The 18,918-nt window shown below is 41.4% G+C and overlaps 1 protein-coding gene across 1 annotated transcript in view; it reads right to left on the bottom strand.

Annotated features, from left to right (window-relative positions):
• kcnk10a (potassium channel, subfamily K, member 10a) overlaps nucleotides 1-18,650 on the bottom strand; it is a 124,935-nt gene extending 106,285 nt beyond the window's left edge. The window contains exons 1-2 of the mRNA XM_049590684.1: nucleotides 18,127-18,650; nucleotides 11,715-12,100 (exon numbers count right to left, since the gene is read on the bottom strand). Coding sequence (XP_049446641.1) covers nucleotides 11,715-12,100; nucleotides 18,127-18,181 — 441 coding nt within the window. The 5' untranslated portion in view covers nucleotides 18,182-18,650. The remainder of the gene's footprint in view (nucleotides 1-11,714; nucleotides 12,101-18,126) is intronic.
• Nucleotides 18,651-18,918: the final 268 nt, after the last annotated feature.

Here is an 18,918-nt window from a genome sequence, read left to right as displayed (position 1 = left end):
TTTAATATGGATATGCACTAGAAAATTTCTGTGTATAAAATTTTTTGGACAGACACTTTAGATTTGGCCTGAAGCTTCCATGTAATAACTGTGATTGGTTTTTGTTTGTTTGATTGTTTTATTTTTTTCTTTTCTGCTCCATACATGATTTGTACCATTTTAAAGTCAACCAAGTCTTCAAAGTTTGGAGACTTAAATTTCCAACCTGAAGCCCAGGGTGAAAAGACTCCAACGACCATCGTTCACAACAGGAGACCATCCCCCACACCGCAGACAATCCAGGTCTGATACTGATTGTCAGAGATTCAGTGTCACAGAATTACACCCACCAGTCCATTCACTGATCAGAGGCAGTTTTATGTTCACATCATCAACTGAAATTAAAACATGTGTAACTTCCTAAAAAGCAGTGTGTGAATGTTACTGGATGAAATGTGTAATCATAAATGTAAATATATAATAAAGAGTCTACATGCATAGATGCACTGTAGCAGGCTATTGACTAGGGTTGACAATTTTAAACACTTTCCTCAATTGAACACTGGTAACATTAATGATCAATTAATTGATTAATTAATTACAAAAAAACTTTAGCAAATTTTGCTCATAGCAAACAAGACCAAACATTTTCCATATTCCCATGGCAAAACATATCATTTTCTCTGACAGCATAATGTAGCCTATCAAACCTGTAGACAGCTAGGTATTAAACACATATACTTAAATATCTGATAATTTGGAGTATGTTCATAAAATTCATCTCTGTTGGGGTGTCGGTGGCTTAGTGGTAGAGCAGGCGCCCCATGTACAAGGCTGTTGCCGCAGCGGCCCGGGTTCAAATCCAGCTTGTGCCCCTTTGCTGCATGTCATCCCCTCTCTCTCTCCCCTTTTCATACTTACCTGTCCTGTGCATTAAAGGCATAAATGCCCCAAAAATATATTTAAAAAAAAAAAAATCATCTCTGTTATATTTCAGATCTAGATCCATGAGGGAGTGTGAATATCGCGATAGTAATCAACAGTGGACCTGTGTCGTTTTGTTCAAACAAAGAGGGGACTTCAGTCCATCTATACAATGGTTAACTCCATCATGACAGACACTGAACCTTTCAATGCTCATCATTACCATAACACAAACACAAGACAAGTTAAATGACACAGTGCCTGAATTTAGAAAATTAAGTTTGTGTTTCTTATAATGACAGACTGCAACAATATTTCCTTGTCCTTGGTAGTAGATACGCTAAGATATCAGAAGTAACTGTTGTCAGTCAATGTCAACAGAGTGTAAAGATTCACTCATGCATCAGACTTTAATGTAAGATGTGAGTGCATCACTTCAGACAGCCTTTATCTGTAAAAAAAAAAAAATGAACGTGAATCGGAAAAAAAAATTATGCAGTATTAGTGTATCGATACATCCCTCCCTTTGGTGTGTCTCCTCTTCATTTCCTCAAAACACCTAAAAACATAAAATCTATCTTTTTTGTTTGGTCATGCAGGCTTGGGTGACATTTCCTGCAAATCTTACATCTTAAATCATTCATTTTAACTTCAATATTGTTCACAGGAGCCAGACACTTTATTCACATCCATGAAGGAGTGTGTATGTCGCTGCATCATATTCAAGCGGGGACCTGTGTCATTTTGTACAAGCAAAAAGGGGACTTGAGTCAATATATAAAATCTACCTTTTTTTTGTTATAGAGTCAACTTCAAAACAAGATTCCATAAATGAAGTCTTCTTTAAAGGTCTGCATCCTGTTGTTTTGTTTTTGAGAGGATTAAGGTTAACTCCATCAAGACACTGAATATTTCAGTGCCCATTTCATTATTTCAAGCACAACACAATTTAATTGACACGGTCCTTCAGTTAAGAAAATGAACTTTGTTTTTCTTCTACTGACATGCTGCAATAATATTTTTCCATCCTTTGTATTAGATACATTGTAAGATAAAAACTTTTAAGCAGTAATTTTTGTAAGTCAGTGTCATTTCGAGCATAAGAGTTGACTTTTATCAACATGAGAGACCTAAGTTTTCCAGGTTGATATTTGGTGTAATGTCTGTGGTCTACTTGAACTTGCATGGTCGTGCAGGCTTGGGTGACATTTCCTGCAAATCTTACATCTTAAGTCATTCATTTTAACTTCAATATTGTTCACAGGAGCCAGACACTTTATTCACATCCATGAAGAAGTGTGTATGTCGCTGCATCATATTCAAGCGGGGACTTGTGTCATTTTGTACAAGCAAAAAGGGGACTTGAGTCAATATATAAAATCTATCTTTTTTGTTATAGAGTCAAACTTCAAAACAAGATTCCATAAATGAAGTCTTCTTTAAAGGTCTGCATCCTGTTGTTTTAATTCCGAGAGAGGATTAAGGTTAACTCCATCAAGACACTGAATATTTCAGCACCCTATGAGGTCTTTTTATGATGGATCTGAGAGAGGCATTAGCAGTTAGTGTAAATATCACATTTTTGACTACAGTATGGGATCTGTGATTCATATCCAAATAGATTAGTTTTTCTCTTCAAGATAGATTCATGCAATGCAAGATTTCTACATAATGTGTATTTTCAAGAAAATTCATTGTATACTCACTACAGATTGTACTAAAGGGTCCCCTCTTGTACTGTCAAAACTGACAGAAGCCAACATTTACACGTAATTATTCATGAGTAAGAACACAAGAGCAAATCAGCACATTATCCTTTTAGAATTTAGAATTTTTAGAATTTCATCTGATCTCATGAATGAGTCTGAAATGAATGCCCTGAAGATGCCTGAACAGCCACAGCAAAGTGTAGTAGATGCATGCTTCAAAACCTGTCTTAGATTGACAAATGTTTTTTCTCTACTTACATTATTTAAAGGATATACAAATAAGATATAAACCATAGGAGGAAGGGAGCTCTCTCTATAATCCATCACACACAGGTCATAAAAATGACCACAACACAGAAGAATATGAATTCCCCCAAGAAACATTTAGAAATTGAAATTAAAAAATGTCTTCATGATTGTTTTAATATGTGTATCACAGAGAAATGTGTAAATATTGATAACATTAAAGTGAAATCTGTTTTTGAAAGAAACAAAGAAAGTCTTTGCAGTAAACAAACACTGTGAAAGACTGAGCACAGACAGTTACAGTGAAGCATATGGAGGTCCCCTCTTTGAGAGGTGGACATCGCTCAAGGATAAAAGTCCCCTCTTGGCAATTTCTTTAAAAAAAATTAAAAAGCACATTTGCAGTAATATTATGGTAAAAGAGCTTAAAAGTTAATGTTCAATTCTATTTTTGTATTTTTAAAATGCCCAGAAACTGAAGTCCACTGTTGGCAAATGTAACTCGATAGTGCACTGTTGGTCAGGTTTGCTTGTATGTATGTGTGTGTGTGTGTGTGTGTGTGTGTGTGCAAGAGAGTGAGAGAGAGAGAGAGAGAGAGAGAGAGAGAGGCGGGTGTGGTAATCACAGGGCTGTTTGGCCTAAAAAAAACCAAAATGGCTGACAACAGAGAACTACAAGATGGCGGAATCAAGGCTGGCTTCAGATCGGGGGAGGTGTTTGTCTGACTGTGTGGTCAGGACAAAGACAAAGGAAAAGAAGCGGGAACTTTGAGTTGCATCTTTGGGTGTAGCTCTGTTGAAAGCCTATTTGTAAATGAGTCTATGTGAACATGATATGTGTTGCAAAGGGTCTGGATTAGTACAGATGATGTTAAGTTGCATGCAAGACTGTCTATGAAAAGCATTCGCAAACTATCCTCACTTTGGTGAAGCCAACTAACCAATAACCTAACTGTAATCAATCACAACAACTCAGTAAACAGTATTAAATCACATACAACAAGTTAAACAGTCTTGCTTAGCCTGTACAGCTGTGATAAAGCTATGCCCAGTTGTTACATTACCAATCCTTGAATGGATGGAAGATAGAGTCCCTTTGTGGTGTGCTGCTTTGTTAGCCTGCAGAAGAATGCTGGAAAAAGCTGTGGTTCCAGAAGCAGTCTTTGTTGTGTCCTTGTTCCGAAGGTGCAGATCCAAGAAAGCTGGGGCCTGTATCATGAAGCAGGATTAATGTCTTAGCGAGGTAACTTCAGGGTTAACCCTGGGTTTTCGGTCTCACAAAGCCGATTCAGTTCTTATCGGGGTAGATCACCATGGTAACTTACTCTCAACGGCTATCCTGCTCCGGAGCAGGGTAAGTTCAGGATTGAATCTGATCCCATAAAAAGCACCACCCACTGGCCAATCAGCTGTTCGGAAAAAAAAGACTCCGCTGACAGAAATGCAGCCCAGTCATGACAAGAACTTTAATTAATTTGATTGATTTTGATTTGAAATTTTATTTTGAACATTATAAAAGATAAAGAAAGCAACAACAACAGACAATGAAAAGATTGTTCAAAAAGGAGTGGAAAGAAGTCGGACTTTCATCCCACCCCTTCATAAGAAAGAAACCGATAATTTGCGGACACTTAATAGCACCATTAATTAGTGCCAACATTTTTTTTGTTGGAGGAAATGATCCCTGTTAAAGATAATGGGCCTAATTGACAGCTTTGCTGCTGGAAATGTGGAAAGTAGCCTATCATGTCTACACCTCATGGTGTTTCAGGGATTTTCCTTTTTGTTTTTTAAAGAGGGACACTAGGTATATTTTTGCACAGCTGTTTATTTCTAACACAGCTCAATATCAGGATGATTTTATTCAGACTATCAATTTGGTGTTGATATGATTTAACTGTGGCATCAGCTTTAAGCTTTATTGTAGCATATATAACGTTATGACAAAGAAGACCAATTTATCAGACGCAATGATGTTAGACGATAATTGTAATACACGCAATTAATCAGCGCAGCATTGATTTCATGGGATTCAAGGGTGTCATCAGTGTCAGATGTACAGGTACAGGTAGTGTAGCTACTTGAACCAGTGATGGGAAATTTAACCTACACATTTTATTTGCTACCTTGTTTTGTCTTGATTTTTCCCTTTCTCCTCCTCTATTTCTTCTTTCCTTACTCATTTTTTTTTCTCTATTATGTGATTTCATTGATGTTTTGACAGGGGAATTTCTTTGATAAGCTTTGAGTGGCTTCAAAACTCTCTGGCACTTTTCTTTTTTTAATCTTGTAAATTTTATACTGTCTGTCTGTCTGTTTGCATTATGTGCAAATAAACTAATCTAAACTAAAACTAAACATTATTCATCCCGTTATGCATTGCCATGCATTTTTCCTCCTCCTGCAGCTGCCATAGTGTTGGCCTTTTCTGTAATGTTGCTTTTCTCCTCATATTTTAGTAGAATTAATCTCTGATCCTCACGAGAAATACTTTTTTTCTCCTCACATACGGCGCTCTGTGAGGACACTCTGTGAGGACGCTCTGAGAGGACGCTCTGAGAGGACGCTCAGTGACGCTACGCTTCTCTCTTGATTGTGATTGGTCCGCTGCATGCGCATTCACAGCTCTTGATAAAGCAACCCTGGGTTGAGTTACCGAGTTGATATCCAGCGTCGTGATAACAATTATCCTGATTGCCATTGTTAGGGTTAGTCAACCCAGGATAGGTCTGGGTAACCCAGGAAAGGTTGATCTCGCTTTGTGATACAGGCCCCTGGTCGTTCAGGGACCTTGCAGAGTTAGACGTTGGGGTGCTAACTCAACTTGGTTCTCCTTGTTGCTGGAAAGTCAGTTGTAAACCTTGTGTTTGCACATAACTTCTCTGGTTTCAGTTTATGCTCCTGCCATGAACGAGGGCAAGTCGTGGTCCAGGAAAAAGAGAGTCCCCCCGTTCGATCCTTCAGTGGTTCAGGGGCCAGGAGCAAGGGTCTGAATTGGGCTGCAGCCCCGCAGAAAGAGAGGCCTGTTTGGGCCCAGGAGGAAAGGGAGCCTGTCTGGGCTGCTCAAGGTCCACAGCACAAGAGAGAGACTGTGTGAAGGGAGCAGAACTTCTACAGTTGCCTGGTGACATCACAGAATCACATGACACCGTTAAAGTACCATCCAATCAGGTTTGCGACTTGTGTCTCACTGAGGTGTGAGGTGGGGCATCCTGTGGAGATGGGTGTCAAATAACTGTCCTCTGTTGAAGAACAAAGAACATGAGGTCTCTTACCAGTTCAGATGGCAAGAGGAGAAGACTTCACATGTCCAGCTTAGAGTTTAACAAATGACAAATCATCTGTTTCCAGTGAATTAGTTTTATCATCAAATCATTACCCTCTGAATTGTAATCGAATCGAATAGTGAGGTGCCTAGAGATTCCCACCCCTAGTGGGCAAACAGTCCAATAGTTTAAGAACAATATCTCTCAATGCACAATTGCAAAGAATTTAGTGATTTCACAATCTACAATCCATAATATCACCAAAAGATTCAGAGAATCTGGAAAAATCTCTGCATGAAAGGGGCAAGGATGAAAACCAACAATGAAAGCCCGTGACCTTTGACCCCTCAGACTGCACTGCATTAAAATCTCACAAGTTAATATAAAGGATATTACTTTATTACTACATAGATTGTGGGCATATTATTATATGCAGATGATGTAGTTTTGCTTGCAGAACAGGAAAATAATCTGCAGATTATGTTAAATATAGTTGCTGATTGGTGCTGGAAATGGAGACTAGTAGTAAATCAAGACAAAATTCAAATAGTACATTTCAGACAAAAATTAGTGGAGATCAGCCCAGTTGGTTTCACTCTTGGTTCAGTAGTGCTGACATACACCAACCAATATAAATATCTTGGCTTGACATTGAATGAGCATATGACATTTAAAGAAGCAGTCAGTGTTTTGGCTCAGTCTGCGGGTAGAGCATTGGGATCTGTAATAAACAAAGTAAAGCACTGTGGTAGTTTGGGATTTCATACTTACACACAATTTTACAATTCATGTGTGTGTCCTGTGTCAGATTATGCTTCTGGTGTTTGGGGGTTCCCTGAATATAAAAGTTGTAACACTGTGCATTATAAAGCTATTCAATCCTTTCTTGGAGTTCATAAACTTACCTCAGTTTTAGTTAGTAGTGGAGATATGGGATGGGAACCTCCAAACATCAGGCATAGATGTGAAATGATTCGGCTTTGGAATAGACTTGTGAAGATGTCTGATCAAAGGTTCACTAAAATTGGGGTATCTCACATGGTCATCCTTGGGTTAAAGAGCTGAAATCCTTATTTTACTTGAATGATATGTCATTTATTTTTCAGAACACGTTATCTTGTGATAGTCAGGAGATTAGGAGTAAAATGTTCCTTACTTATAAAGAGAAATGGTCTGTTGATATTTGGTATAAACTAAAGTTGCGAACTTACTGTCTTATAAAGAACAGCTACAGCACAGAACCCTTTGGGAGGTATAATTTTAACAAAAGACAAAGATCTCTTTGTGCACAGCTATGTTCAGGAACGTTACCTCCAGCTCTAGAGACTGGTAGATTTAGTAACTGTCCAGAAGAGGACAGACTTTGTTTATTGTGTGAATTAGGAGAAATTGAGAACGAAGTTCATTTTCATCAGATTTTGTTTGCAAGGACTGGGAGAGAAGACAGAATATTTTGTTCAAGAATGAGCTGTTATAGTATGTTTTTTTTTATTTTTTGTTATTTTAAAATGAACTGAATTGCTATGAATTATCTGTGAACACTGCAACTATCTGTTTTGGTGTCTTATAAACCCATGAGGGTTGGGGATTTTTTGGTGCATGGCACGGGAATAAAAGAAACTAACTAACTAACTAACTAACTAACTAACATGGGCTCAGGAACACTTTGGAAAGTACTCATACTCGTCCGTACTCGTCGTCCTCTGCTTATCTGGGTCCGGCTCGCGGGGGCAGCAGCCTCAGCAGAGAAGCCCAGACAGTCCTCTCCCCAGCCACTTCCGTCAGCTCTTCTGAGGGACCCCCGAGGCGTTCCCAGGCCAGCCGGGCGATGTAATCCCTCCAGCGTGTCCTGGGGCGGCCCCGAGGTCTCCTCCCAGTTGGACATGCCCGGAATAACTCCCAAGGGAGGCGTTCGGAAGGCATCCTTACCAGATGCCTGAACCACCTCAACTGGCTCCTCTCGATGTGGAGGAGCAGCGGTTCTACTCCAAGTCCCTCCCGGATGTCCGAGCTCCTCACCCTATCTCTAAGGCTGAGCCCAGCCACCCTACGGAGGAAACTCATTTCGGCCGCTTGTACACACAATCTTATTCTTTCAGTCACTACCCAAAGCTCGTGACCATAGGTGAGGGTTGGAACGTAGATTGACCGGTAAATCGAGAGCCTAGCTTTCTGGCTTAGCTCCCTTTTCACCACAACGGACCGGTTAAGCGCCTGCATCACGGCTGACGCCGCCCCAATCCGCCTGTCAATCTCCCGCTCCACCCTACCCTCACTCATGAACAAGATCCCGAGATACTTAAACTCCTCCACCTGAGGCAGGACCTCCCCCCCAACCTGGAGTGGGCAATCCACCCTTTTCTGGCTGAGGACCATGGCCTCAGACTTGGAGGTGCTGATTGTTATCCCAGCCGCTTCACGGTTGGAGTTGGAGGTCACTGTTCAATGGAGCTAGGAGGACTACGTCATCCGCAAAAAGCAGGGATGAGATCCTCCCGTCACCGAACCTGACACCCTCCACCACTCGGCTGCGCCTAGAAATTCTGTCCATAAAAGTTATGAACAGAACCGGTGACAAAGGGCAGCCCTGGCGGAGTCCAACTCTCACCGGGAACAGGTCCGACTTACCGCTAGCAAGGGGCCACCAACCCCATAATCCCGGAGCACCCCCCACAGGATGCCCCTGGGGACACGATCGTAAGCCTTCTCCAAATCCACAAAACACACGTGGACTGGTTGGGCGAACTCCCATGCCCCCTCCAGCACCATGGCGAGGGTAAAGAGCTGGTCCATGGTTCCATACATTGGTAAAAGGAGCTGCATTTGTATAACGCCTTTCTAGTCATCTAGTGACCACTCAAAGTGCTTTTTACATTACGAGTCAGGTTCACCCATGACACACACACATTCATGCACTGGTGGCCTGAGGCTACCATACAAGGTGCCACCTGCTACTCAGTTTTAACACACTCACACACCAATGGAACAGCCATCGGGAGCAATTTGGGGTTCAGTATCTTGCTTAAGTATCTTCGACATGCAGCCTGGAGGAGCCCGGGATCAAACTGCTGATCTTTCGATTGGTGGACGACCTGCTGTACCGCTGAGCCACAGCCGCTCCTCCTCAATCTGAGGTTCAACTATCGGCCGGACCCTCTTCTCCAGCACCCTGGTCTACTCCACTTTGGAAAGTTTATTAATTAAATGTCAGTGTACTGAACCCAAATTAAAATCAGATATGGTGGTTATATATACACTGCAATATGAAGTCTCTCACACAAAATACCCATCAAGTCAAGAGAACTGAAATTTAAATTCAGAGTCCTTATATGAAAATCTAACCCTATCTAAAGACATAACTCAAATGAGGACGACAGATAACCGTCACAGTTCAATTCAGTTCAGTGTGAGAGAGTGTGTGTGTGTGTGTGTGTGTGTGTGTGTGTGTGTGTGTGTGTGCCTGGAAGATGATAATTAAAGTAACTTAGGGCACAGGCTAATATAGATCACCCTGGAGAGATATCTGGAGAATGCAGGAAAAGAAGACTTATCTTAATTGCCCAACCAAGGCAAGGATGTCCACAGCTGCATCCAAACAGGTCCGAGGGGTTGCTGAACAAGATTTAATTCCTCTCACCTGCTCCAGGGATCAACACACCTCCAGCAACACCATGTTGTCCAGTAAGTTACGAAATCCAGCTGGTTCTGGGATCAACTGCTGTTCTGACTACTTTTATATACATCACTATTCTCTTGTAGTGAAAAGACATCCAGAAACTGATTTGAACTCCACATAATCTCCTCCTTTTGTCACTCTCACTCCTCTCTGTTGTCCTTCCGGCTGCCTTTGTAAGTTGAGTTTGTTTTTTATTTTCAACCCAGCTGCCAGCAATTATCACCCTCTCTTCGGCCTGCCACACCCACTCCCTCACAGCCATCCTCTGCTGTGCAGTAAAGGAGCAGTCAACTCTTTTTTGGCTGGCTGCTCCACTCTCCCCTCCTTGATGGAAAAAAACCTGTTATGTTTCTTTGTTTTTCACATCTTCAGAAAAGTTCTGATGGATGTCCACAACCCTCTTCAAATCCTCACTACTGGGGAAAAAAAAGAGTTTGCAGACATTCACTGTTCAAACATCCTTGCCAGTTTTCTTACAATACAATCTGGTAATTTATGGGTTCCAGCTGAGCAGGCTGTTCTCACAAACTGTTTTACATTTTCCAAAAAAAGTAATGCACCCCAATTCATACATATTCCATGTATGTTGAAATCACGCGACCAGTGCGCAGATGGGAATAAACAAGGAAGCAGTCCCGAGTGGTCTCTTGTGAGGAGGCTTTCCCCCTGACTTTTCCCTGGAGACATGTATTTGGAACCGTGTGAACTTTGAGTGAACTTTGAGTTATATTAACGTACATCCTCACCACTTTGCAGTCAACTTGGCCATGAGTTTGTCCTGACATCTCACCTTGCTTTAATGTAGTTCCATAACTGTCATTTTCATGCCTTCTCCCCACTTTCTTTTGCCTTGCAAAGAATTTAGTGATTTCACCATCTACAATAAAAAGCAAACTCTTTTATATGCATATAGGGCCCAAGGGTATAATGAGATTACTGTTCAATGTGATATTCCCACAATAATTTTCCTCACCTGTCCACAGTAACAGACAGATATAAAACTGTGTGCCGGTTATAAATTTTGCACTATATTTAATCTCATTCTTCTTTTCTTGCTTGCTCCATACTTCATCACATTGAAACTTAGCTTATCAAATAAGTAACAACAAGCTAGCATATGTTTGAGGCTGTATGTAATGACCCATGTAGCCGTAACTCCAGCAGGAAATATGTCAGCTCTCATTACTAAAAAGAATGCAGATGCACCTATTTGGCAAATCTTTGGTTTTAAACCAGACCAAAAAGGAGAGCTAGGGAAGTTGGAGGTTTGGTGCCTTGCTCAGGGAACCTTGCTGGTGCACAGGAGGTGGACTGGCACCTCTCGAGCAACTTGTGCTGCAACCCTTCAGTTCTCAACCCATGTCCCTATGGAGTGAGCTACTGCCACCCCAAGTGAATGACACTGATCATCTCATTACAATGCAATGTTGAGATGGGAAGTCCTGGCATTCATGTAAATGCCGCTTCATGTGCTCCAACAACCCAAACAATGTTGCAGACCAAGTACACCCTGGCAAGACAACAGCACTCTCTGATGGCAGTGGACCCCCCAGCAGGAAAATGCACCATACCACACCGTACCAACCGGAGATATTCTGTTTCTCAAGTAACTGTGAAGTTAAGGTCTTCAAAGCATACAAAAACATCTCAGTGCAATATCATTTTTAGATTCACATAACCTCAAGGAGTTTGGAAAGAAAGGGAGCCATTAAGCCTACACTTTTGTGTGTACTAGACAGCTTAGTGTGGTTTGTACCTGATTCAAGGTCAGCTGGCAGAGTTTGGAGTGTGTGTGGAGCTTGAATGGAGTCAAATCGATATGAAGCTCAGGTTTCAGTAGACCCGAGTCCTCACTGGGGACCACATCCAGGGATGAGGAAAAAGCTCCAGGTATCGACCAATGGCTGCTCTTACCTTGATGAGAGCCTCCAGCTCGTCTGGGGACACACATGGGTGTTTCTGCAGGAAGGCAGCCTTCTCTGCTGTGATGGTGATCTTCTGGTTGTTTTCAAAGGGTTGCTCCAGCGCTCGAAACACCAAGCCCCCCGCCACCAGGTAGGCCACCACCACTACAAATACCGCCAGCACTGTCTTCAGCTTCATCATGGTGAAGGAGGCTGAGCCATCGGCCACCGCCTCCATGCTGGTCACCATGCTGGGGGGACGGGCGGACACAGAAAGCCGTGGCAAAGAGCAGCCCATCGGGTTCTGCATGGTGGCCACGCTGGCGTGCACCAAGCTGGACTGAAGCATGCCTGGCTGCACCTTCTTGGGGGGGACCAGGTTGGTATGGACTTCCACTGAAACAGAAGACAAAAAAACAACTGAGTGATGTGTGCTGTAACATCTGTACAATATAGTGATGTTTCCTGCTGATGAACACTCTAATAAGCAACAAGTGAACAGTATGGATGAAGTTTCAGATGAGCACTAACAAGGAGAGTTTGATTTTAAAATGTCTGCTGTTCATTAAGGGGAAAAAGAGTTGGAGGGAAAAAGAAAGAGAAAAGGAAAGAAAATTCTTGTCATTCCATTGATCTCAGGAGGCCATCATTCCATGATTCATATTTGCCTGTTTGATAGAAATGAGGGATGTCTGCATCAGGGCAGACATGTAGAAGAGAAGGGACTCTAATGTGTTTTCACAACAGCTATTAAGCCAAGATATAGAGTATGTGATAGTAGAGTGTTCCACATGGCTGCTGCATCAACCTCTGCTTGCAAACACTGCTGGAAAAACAACAGGAGGAACCACTGAGAACAAATGAACAAACATGACTTACAAACAAAAGAGAAACCCTCCTGTCTAAATGCATAAACATCCTATAACTATTCCATATGTATTTACATACAGATTGATTATATTTAAAGTAGAACTCTGCATATTTTACATGTGAAAAACAATTTAGTAGTCATGGTTAAATACAAAACGTGCGTGCTACGAACTGGGAGTACGGAGGGAGATGAATGTCAAAACATCACAACCCAGTGTCTTTTTTGTAAGCTTACAGGGGGTGCCAGAAAACCCGGAGAAAATCCACAGAGACATGGGAGGAACATGCAAGTAGAACTTTACTTTACTTTACTTTATGTTGTTTTTGTCATCAATGGGGCAATTCATTTGTGTGACATGACATATAACATATAACGTGACATATAAAACAACAAAACACAGAGGCAAGGCACAGATATACACAAATAATTTAGGCACACTAGGCATGATACTACAGCCATACAGTAACATAAGAGCACCATAAAATCATTATTAAGATCAAAATCATTAAAATCGTTAAAAGGCCAGTAAAAACAAAACAAAAAAAACAGTGCAAAGTGGCAATCACTGCTACAAGTTACCTCTTCCTTCTGGAGTTAAGAAGGGAGATTGCAAAAGGAATAAAGGAATGTTTATATCTGTTGGTTTTGATTGGTGGCAGTCTGAAAAGGGAACCTGATGGGAGGAGCTCCAGATATTGATAAAGGGAATGGGAGCTGTCAGACAGAATGGAGTTCACTTTATTGTACACCCTTTTGTCGTACATTTCCTGCAGAGGTTCCTGGTTCATGCCAATTATTTTGCACTTTAACCACTCTTGATAAAGAGTTTTTGTTTTTAATGTTTAAGGATCGGAACCAAAAGCTAAAGGAAAAAGTGATTACAGACTCACTAAAGGAACGGTAAAACAAGCACATCAAGGTCTTATCCACCTGGAACCTAGCCAATTTTCTAAGGCAATACAAACGCTGTTGACACTTCTTATAAACAGAGTCAGTGTCAGAGTCAGCTTATTGTCAAATATGGTGCCCAAATATTTTTATGACTCCACAACTTTCCTGTTGTCTCCACAAATTTCCTGCCCGTTGATATCAGTGCTGACAGGTAAAGGTTTGGAGCGTCTAAAATCAATCAGCATTTCTTTTGTCTTTGTCACGTTTAATGACCAAAAAATGCTTCCTGACACCAGGTGGTAAAATAATGATGTCTGTCAATATGTCTGGCGCTTGTTCTCTTTTTACGCTGTTTGAATACGTTTGTGACAGTGTGGACATTAAAAGAAATAGCTACATCACTGGAATCAGCTAAAGATTTCCTTAAAAAACCCACTTCATTGCTGAAATCATGCACATAAAATCTACAATAAAAGTTATTTAGCTTGTTTGCTAGAATTTGATCTAGTGCCACTTTATATTTTTGTTATTGGCTTGCCTGGTCATAATCTTAAGGCTGTCCCACACAGAACTCAAATTATTGTTACTTAATTTATTTTCAATTTTCTGTTTGTATTGTAACTTAGCCCTCTTTATCTCTTGTTTAATTTCTTTTTGGACAGCCTCAAGCTCTGAGAGATTTCCCTTTTTAAAAATTGACTTTTTCTTATTTAGTAGCATTTTCAAGTGCTTGCTCACCCAAGGTTTACAATTAGGGAATATTTTAACCATCTTTACAGGGATGACAATATCCTCACAATAGGAAATCCAAGAGCTGACCACATCAGTCAGTTCATCAATGTCAGTGGAAGATTCCTGAAACACCTCCCATATGGTACTCTCCAGACAGTTCTGAAGTGATGATATACAGTATCTCACATAAGTGAGTACACCCCTCCCATTTTTGCAAATATTTCATTATATCTTTTCATGGGACAACACTATAGAAATGACACTTTGATATAACTTAAAGTAGTCATTGTACAGCTTGTATAGTAGTATAGATTTACCTTCCTCTGAAAATTACTCAAAACACAGCCATCAACATCTAAACAGCTGGCAACATAAGTGAGTACACCCCACAGTGAACATGTCCAAATTGTGCCTTAAGTGCAAGTTAAGTTAAATTGTGTGCCAACCATTATTATCTAGCACTGCCTTAACCCTTTTGGGCATGGAATTCACCAGAGCTCACAGGTTGCTTCAGGAATCCTCTCCCACTCCTCCATGATGACATCATGGAGCAGATGGATGTAAAGACACCTTGCGCTACCCCACCTTCAGCTTGAGGATGCCCCACAGGTGCACAGGTGAGTTTAGGGCTGGATACATACTTGGCCAGTCCATCACCTTCACCTTCAGCTTCTTCAGCAAGGCAGTTGTCAACTTCTAGGTGTGTTTTGGGTCATTATCATGTTGGAAAACTTGATAATGAAAACTTGCAGCTTTCTGAAGAGGGGCGATCATGCTCTGCTTGAATTCATGTTTCCCTAAATGAACTGAGCTCCCCAGAGCCGGCAGCACTCATGCAGCCCCAAACCATGATTCTGCCACCACTATACTGTATAGCACTGACTGTAAGCAAGGGACAGTCGTCTTGCTGCTCTTCACCAAGGTGCCACACATGCTGAAAGAGCACCAAGACAACTGTCCCTTGCCCACAGTCAAGTATAGTAGTGGCAGCAACACTCATGCAGCCCCAAACCATGATGCTGCCACCACTATACTTGACTGTAAACATGGGACAGTTGTCTTAGTGCTCTTTCAGCATGTGTGGCACCTTGGTGAAGAGCACCAAGACAACTGTCCCATTTCTACAGTCAAGTATAGTGGTGGCAGCATCATGGTTTGTGAATATTTGTGAACGTTTTTACATTTGCGAAATATTTTTGTGAGTGTTTCAAATTTTGTATCAGTGGTAGGTGTTTTTTATATTTATAGATAACACATTTACACACGTATTGCTTATCTGTTCACATGAATTATATTGAGACAAATCTATTTACATACATGACAATCTTCATCAACAGCTGCAGCTTGCTGATCAACTGTCAGCATTTATAATTCAGCATTTATAACTGGAAATAATATATTTTATTTCACCTGTGAAATGGTGACTTATAGAAACAATTACTCTTTGCAAACCTACCTTAATTGTGCAACACTGCAATAATTGGTGCAATTATTCAACTGTGCAATACTCTTCAGTACACTAATTTAATCTCACAAACACCTCTTGAATGTACATATTTAACATATAATACACATACCGTACGTATTTCTTATTTTTATTCTATTGATGTATATATTGTATTGAACATTGTACAATGATACATATTTTAATATTTCTAAATCTTAACATTGTAATTAGAGATGCACGATAATATTGGCATGTCACTGGTATCAGCCAATATTGGCTTTAAAGTCAGAGTCAACCAACATGCTTTTTCTTATTTTGCACAATGAATGAATATTACATACATTGAAAAGCATTATATTTCATGTCTCCATCTGCTGGTGGGCCATCATGATAAGAGTAGGAGGCTATGCATGCATAATATGATGTTAATTCCATTACAGAGGAGACTTGATGATCACTAAAATTAAGTGGGGAAAAAAGTGAAAATATTGGTATCGCTATTGGTTATCAGTCAAGTGAGTTGTTACAAATTGGCATATCTGCAAAGAAATCCAATATCATGCATCCGTAATTGTAATGTAGCATAATGCACATTTTTAGATTTTTACACACTATACAGACACAGCACATTACACACATTTATATTCTTAACATTTTACACATTAGTGTTAAACATTGTAGCATAATGCACATTTTTCTGTTTATTTAACTTTGTATTTAATCATTTTATATTTACATGCTCTTATTTTTCATTCATTCATTCATCTTCTAACCGCTTCATCCTCTTGAGGGTCGCGGGGGGGCTGGAGCCTATCCCAGCTACATCGGGCGAGAGGCAGGGTACACCCTGGACAGGTCGCCAGACTATCGCAGGGCTGACACATAGAGACAAACAACCATTCACGCTCACATTCACACCTACGGACAATTTAGAGTCTCCAATTAACCTAGTCCCCAATCTGCATGTCTTTGGACTGTGGGAGGAAGCCGGAGTGCCCGGAGAGAACCCACGCTGACACGGGGAGAACATGCAAACTCCGCACAGAAGGGCTCCCACGCCCGGGATCGAACCGGTAACCCTCTTGCTGTGAGGCGAGAGTGCTAACCACCACACCACCGTGCCGCCCCCTGCTCTTATTTTTACTTTCTTATAATCCTCTTCTTTACTTCAGAGAAACTGGGACAAATCAGTGTCACCCTGGGAATCAATAAAGTATTTCTGATCCTAATTTTCATTCTAATCCTGATCCTGATTCTAATCCTGATTCTAAATTTGATCTCGATCCTCATTCTGATTCTGATCCTGATCTTGATCTTGTTTGTGATTCTGATTTTGATTTTGATTTTGATTCTGATTCTGATTCTGGTTCTGATTCTGATGCACTGGGTGAAGTCTGGAGTGACAAAAGCTGAGGACGACTGTGAGATGTGACTGAAAGATCTTGAAAAAGCCAGAAAGCAGACCTTGACTTTATATAACGCAAATGGCTTTACCTTGTGTACTTCATTTTGAATGTCACACCTTCACCTGCTCTGCTGCCAATTATCTCTTGGAACCAACGCAGGCTGTTGACTGTAGTTGGACTCCAGTGTGAATGTTGATTAGCTCCCAATGTGACTGACAGCCACCAAATCAAATGATTGGACTTGTACACATCATTATCCATTCACTAAATAATGTTATGTAACACTGGGTTCTGGAATCGTGACCACAATTCCACATCTCACTGACACTGTGCACGCTCCTGAACACCAATAGACAGCTTTGTTTTATCTAACCAATCAACCCATGTGTAGAGAAAACTCTTTATGTGTTTTGCAGGTGCCATAAAAGAAATCACTGAACTACTGGGAGTGGGAGCAACGCACCACCTGTACAGGCTGTAAAAGCTGGGTAAACGTGCTGGTGCTGACGCTGTATGAGGACGTGAGACACATGCAGGATTTGGGGATATCTTGCCAGTGGTGGATGAGGTAATGTTTCAACCAGAGTCCGTAAACATCTCGACACTGCATTGCACTAAGGCTTTTGTTGACTAACAGCACCTTAGACTTCCATGCAAAGACTCTTTGTGGGCATAATTAACTCGTATTTTGCCTTTCCTCGCACTGCATCATTGCTCAGGTACCAACACATCAACACATGCCCCCCTCTGTTTTGAGCAGTGGGGACGCCACAGTGAGGATGTGGCTGCAGCAGCCTTCTCTCCCTCAGTAAAGTTCAGCATGCAGCATCAGCCTCTGCTCTACCATACTCCTCTGGAAAGTCCATTTCTGGGCAGCATTAATCTTTCATTGACTGCCTGGCACAAACAATCAGAATGGGTAAAGGAACAGTTTCACACACATCTGAAAAGACACAGTAGCCTACCAATAGATGATGTGATGAACTTTGACAGAATTCAGTAAAAAATCTAATGGGAAAATGCAGAAGACTGCCGTCAAATAATGAAAAGATGAAAGACTGATTAACAGTCTAACCTGGTGGAGGGTTCATGTTCCCTGGCTTTCTGGGATTTTCGGTCGGAAATTTCATCTTGATTCTCCTGGATCTTGGTGCTGCTTCTGGGGGAAAGAAATGTTTTTAATGTAGCAGAATCCTTTCGGTCGATTCCGTCGACTTTAACCGAGAGAGGATGGAGAAGGGGAAGGGATAAAAACACATCATCCGCGGATTGTGGTACTGCTGATATAATGTCTGAGAGGCTCCTCTTCTGTCTTCACCCACGGCGGTGTTTAGGAGCGCACACTCACTGCTCGCCGCATCACCGTCCGCATCGTGTGCTAGGTAGTTAACACCATGGGCGCCAGTAGCGGGAGGCCGACCCCGTTGATGAATCTAACGTTTACATTGTGATGGTGTTTTTTCTCCTATGTATTTACGTAAGGGTGTAGCGGAGCAGCGACTCTGCACTGCCAGTCAAAAGGATGCACCTCTCCCTCTCTCTCTGTCTCTGGACGCAAGACTGCTTCTGGTGGGCTTCGTTTAGCTCATCATGCCAAGGCGGCTGCGTAGGACTACAAGACACGACGTCAGTTTACAGAGATATATCAGTTGGCCTGGAGGAGAAGAGGGGGTAAAGTAGGGGGAATGGAAAGCAATGTAATGGCAGGGGCGTAGCACCAAATTCTGGGCCCCATGCATGAGCAGTCTCTGTAGTTCCCTGTCCTCTCCTGATCCATGTCTCTCTCATGCACCTTTTGCTTTTTTTTCACAAAGTCAGTTTTCTTTCATTCCCTTTTCTTTCTTTTTTTTTTTTGGAACTCCAGTTA

This window comes from Epinephelus fuscoguttatus, linkage group LG11 (genome assembly GCF_011397635.1).
Source record: "Epinephelus fuscoguttatus linkage group LG11, E.fuscoguttatus.final_Chr_v1".
NCBI classification, from domain to species: domain Eukaryota; kingdom Metazoa; phylum Chordata; class Actinopteri; order Perciformes; family Serranidae; genus Epinephelus; species Epinephelus fuscoguttatus.
The sequence above is the reverse complement of the archived record's forward strand: the minus strand, read 5'-3'. Positions and strand labels throughout refer to the sequence as shown.